This window comes from Lathamus discolor, unplaced genomic scaffold (genome assembly GCF_037157495.1).
Source record: "Lathamus discolor isolate bLatDis1 unplaced genomic scaffold, bLatDis1.hap1 Scaffold_82, whole genome shotgun sequence".
Taxonomy (NCBI): Eukaryota; Metazoa; Chordata; class Aves; order Psittaciformes; family Psittacidae; genus Lathamus; species Lathamus discolor.
Genome location: NW_027069392.1, coordinates 36,783 through 41,431, shown reverse-complemented (window position 1 = coordinate 41,431; position 4,649 = coordinate 36,783). Strand labels below are relative to the sequence as shown.

At 52.6% G+C, this 4,649-nt stretch overlaps 1 protein-coding gene across 1 annotated transcript; it reads left to right on the top strand.

Moving 5' to 3' along the window:
- Window positions 1-1,492: 1,492 nt before the first annotated feature.
- On the top strand, window positions 1,493-2,530 carry LOC136006939 (olfactory receptor 14A16-like). Its single transcript, XM_065664952.1, has one exon. The coding sequence runs from the start codon at window positions 1,550-1,552 to the stop codon at window positions 2,525-2,527; it is 978 nt and encodes a 325-aa protein (XP_065521024.1). The 5' UTR covers window positions 1,493-1,549; the 3' UTR covers window positions 2,528-2,530.
- Window positions 2,531-4,649: the final 2,119 nt, after the last annotated feature.

The window sequence follows — 4,649 nt, the reverse complement described above, 5'->3', positions numbered from 1 at the left end:
AGGCTGGCTGCAGGGTGTGAATGTGGGTGTGCAGCCAGGGGTGCCCAGCGCTGCCCTTGCGAGCAGGGTCCCTGTGTGCTGGGCAGGGATTCTGCTGCCTGCCAGGGCAAGCACTCAGCCTGCCCGGGAGCTCACCACGGCGCTGGGGGAGAAGCTGGGGGAGAAGGAACAACCCCTGTCAGGAAAGGAAAAGTATTTGTGTGCACTGGAGAGGGTGCTGGGTGGGTCAGGGCTGCTCAGAGCTCCACATTGCTCTGAGCACGTTTGCAGAGGGTCCTTCTGAAAGACACTGAGGCACCGTCTGCCTTAGAAGGAAGGATCCTGAGCTCTGATGTTTTTCCCTCTTGGTGGGCAGGCTGGGCAGTGGGAGCTGGGAATTTACTTCTCTGCTTTGGAGGAGGCAGCGAGCGTCTTGTCAGGACTTGTGTGAGCTGCTCCTGAGCCGCTGCCCAGGTAGAGATGCCCCTGGGCAGAGCCCTGCTGCCGGGAGGGGTGTGCAGGGCAGAGCTGAGCACACAGCCCATGGGATGGGCTCTGGGAGCCCTGAGAGGCAGCAGAGCTGGGCACAGAGCAGCAGCTGCTGGCAGGGACAGCTCCAGGCAGCAGAGACATGGGCAGGGAGTGGGGGGAAAGTGCAGCCCGGCCCTGGCGAGGGTGCGTTCAGGCAGCTCTCTTGGTGGCTGGCACTGGAGGTGGCTGCTGGCCATGCTGTGCTGTGCAAGGAGCTGACTGTCTCACTAGAACATCTCCTCTGCAGTTCCCTGTCTGCTCTGCCTGTCCTGCTGGGCTTGCGACCTGCCCCCAGACAGGCACAGGTCTCCCATAGGGTCCTTGGGAGCACAAAGCCTTCCCTTGGGGTCGGCACTCTGCCATCAGAGTCCTTGGCTTCCTGCTCTGTTTATCACAGCTGCACCAAGGGCTGGGAGTGTGAAGTTCTGCCCTTTGAGTCAGCAGGGCTCCCTACCAGTTGTTCTTTATCTCATTCTTTCTCCTTTTCTCTATTTATCTGTGTGCGCAGTAATAGGACAAGTGCAGGGCAGCTGGGAACAAGAGTGATGGACTCTGCAGCTCTCCAGACTATGCACTAATCCACGGTCTGCTGAGCCCTTTCATCTGTCCTGTCCTAATACTGACCACATGGGCAGTTACAAAAAATAGGATTTCTACACCTAAAATAGCACTTGTCAGATGAGAAACTTCTGAGAAATTCCTAACAAAGTCACGCTGAGGCTCTGCTCTGCAGCCAGCATCTTCATAGTTGTGAGTGCAGGCACTGAACCTCTGATACATCTGACATCCCTCGTGGGTATAGGAGCTTTCACAAAGCAGCTTTGTAAAATCCCTGCAGCGGCACAGAGCTGAGTCCTTGAAGCCACAGTGCTTCTGCCAGGACACTCAGCCACCAGCACCAGGAATGGGGAAATGCATTTGAACTTGAGGGGATTGTAGAAATCTTATGGGAAATGAACTGGTTTTATCCTGAGCAGTCTCCTGTAACCTGTCACTGCCTGTTTCTCCTCTGACAGTGCCCCATGCCCAGAAGCACCAGATGTCCAACGGCAGCTCCATCACCCATTTCTTCCTCCTGCCATTCGCAGATAGGCGGGAGCTGCAGCTCTGGCACTTCTGGCTCTTCCTGGGCATCTCCCTGGCTGCGCTCCTGGGCAACGGCCTCATCATCACCAGCACAGCCTGCGACCAGCACCTCCACACCCCCATGTACTTCTTCCTCCTCAACCTCTCCCTGCTGGACCTGGGCTGCTTCTCCACCACTGTCCCCAAATCCATGGCCAATTCCCTCTGGAACACCAGGGCCATCTCCTACACAGGTTGTGCTGCACAGGTCTTTTTCTTTCTCTTATTCATTTCAGCAGAGTATTTTCTCCTCACTGCCATGTCCTATGACCGCTACGTGGCCATCTGCAAGCCCCTGCACTATGGGACCCTGCTGGGCAGCAGAGCTTGTGTGCACATGGCAGCAGCTGCCTGGGGCACTGGGTTTCTCTGTGCTCTTTTGCACACAGCCAATACATTTTCACTACCCCTCTGCCGAGGCAATGCTGTGGAGCAGTTCTTCTGTGAAATTCCCCAGATCCTCAAGCTCTCCTGCTCACATTCCTACCTCAGGGAAGTTGGGCTCCTTGTGCTAAGTGTCTGTTTGGTACTTGGCTGTTTTGTGTTCATTGTGGTGTCCTATGTGCAGATCTTCAGGGCTGTGCTGAGGATCCCCTCTGAGCAGGGACGCCACAAAGCCTTTTCCACGTGCCTCCCTCACCTCGCTGTGGTCTCCCTGCTTGTCAGCACTGGCACGTTTGCCTACCTGAAGTCCCCTTCCATCTCCTCCCCTTCCCTGGATCTGGTGGTGTCAGTGCTGTACTCACTGGTGCCTCCAGTATTGAACCCCCTCATCTACAGCCTGAGGAACCAGGCGCTCAAGGATGCTGTGAGGAAGCTGGTGACTGGATGTGTTTCAGCAGCCACACACTGCCTGCTGTCCTCTGCAAAGGGCTCCCAGTGTAGTTCATGAGAAGCCAAGTCTGTCTTTGCTGCTTTACATTTGTTTTCCTGATTCAATTTGTGATGATGTTGTCTTCATAGAAATGTCAGTTTCCATCTGTTCCTGCTTAAGTAGCCACTCGTGTTGTGTGAGCCACACACTTTGTGTCAGTGGTGGTCTCTCACTTTATTTAAGGGGAATAAATGATCCTGAAGAAACTTCTTCTCTTGATACGTCCTCACATGGCAGGAATGAAGGGGAATGAAATCAGCTTTCTGGCTGCTCCAGCTCTGAATACAGAGCCAGGCTCCTGTCCATGGTGCCTGGTGGGAGGACTAAAGGTGATGGGGGATAGTGACAGAGGAGAGGTTCAGCCAGGACAGAAGGAAACCTTGTTCCCATCGGCTCAGGCAAGTGCTGCATCAGGTCACCCAGAGAGGCTGTGCAGTCTCTGGCCTTGGGGATTTCCAGCTCGGCCTGAATCAAGCCTTGAACCACTTGCTCTGAGCCTTTTTCTGACAGGTTGGACTTGAGACCTCCTGGGGTCCCTTCCAGCCTCTGTTCTCTTCTGATCCTACAATGATGGGATTATGAAGGGCCACAAAGGTGCTCTGAGGGCTGGAGCAGGTCTCTGGGGAAGACAAGCTGAAAGAGCTGAGGGTGTTGAGCCTGGAGAAGTTTCCAGGGAGACGTTTTAGCAATCTGCCCATATCTAAACAGGGCCTACAAGAAATCGGGTGAGGGGCTTTTTACAATGGTGTGCAGTGACAGGACAAGGGGGAATAGCTTTAAGCTGAGAAAAGGGAGATTTAGGTTGGACATTTGGAGGAAGTTGTTCCCTTTGAGGGTGGTGGGACACTGGCACAGGGTACCCGGAGAAGCTGTGGCTGTCCTATCGCTGGCTGTGTTCAAGGCCGGGTTGGAAGGCACTTGGAGCAACGTGCTCTAGTGGACCACTCTAAAACACCACCATAACACCCAGAAATACCCCTGAGAGACCTAAATAAAACCTCCAAACCACCTGCACAACACCTAATGGACACCCTAAAACATCCCCAGAGCCCCCAAAACACCACTGGCATCCCCCAAGCACCTCATGTCCTTGTCCTCCCCCTGCTGTGATGCTGTGGCCTGAAACAAACCCTAAACCCTAACCCTAAACCCTGACGTAAACCCCTGTTCCTGACCCTAATCCTCACTTGTTTTTATAATGTTATAATATTATAATAGAATGTAATGAAAATTATGCTGAAATAAAATAAAAAATGAAGTGTCCTGGGTTCAGCAGTAGCAGTCATTTTTCTCCTTCTTAGTAGCTGGTGCAGTGCTGTGTTTTGACTTTCAGCCTGAGAACAGCACTGATAACACCGATGTTTTTAGTTGCTGCTCAGTAATGTTTACTCTGACCCATGCCCTGGGATTAAGAGTCCCATGCTCTACTGACTGAGCTTGCCAGGCCCCACGTTGGGCACCAAAAAGCACTGTCGTGGTTTAAGCTCAGTCAGCCATGCAGCTGCTCTCTCACATCCCCCCCTTCTTCCTCCCCAGTCCCGGAGGGATGGGGAAAAGAATGGAAAGAATGTAACTCCCACGGGTTGAGATAAGAACAGCCCAGTAACTACGGTACAACACAAACCACTACTGCTACCACCAGTAATGCTAATGATAAGGTGAGTAACAAGGGAAGAGTATACCACCCGCTGACCGATACCCAGCCCAGCACGAGCAGTGATCTAACCTTCTGGGTAACTGCCCCCAGTTTATATTGTGGGCATGACGTGCTGTGGTATGGAATACCTCTTTGGCTAGTTTGGGTCAGGTGTCCTGTCTCTGCTTCCTCCTGGCTTCCCCTCCTCCCTGGCAGAGCATGAGACTCAGAAAGTCCTTGGTCAGAGTAAACATCACTGAGCAGCAACTAAAAACATTGGTGTTGTCAGCTCTGTTCCCAGGCTGAAGGTCAAAACACAGCACTGCACCAGCTACTAAGGAGAAAAATGACTGCTGCTGCTGACCCAGGACATAAATTCAAAAAAAACACAGATTCAGTAAAAAGAAAGAAACCTGCCTTTTTGCTCTTCCTTCTTCCTCTGTCTATTCCGTCTCTCCAAAGAAAAGATTCATTGAATCCTGGAATAACTCAGTTTGGAAAAGA

Bases quoted from the DNA above. Each gene is read 5' to 3' on its own strand.
- LOC136006939 (XM_065664952.1), top strand. From the start codon at position 1,550: ATGTCCAACGGCAGCTCCATCACCCATTTCTTCCTCCTGCCATTCGCA.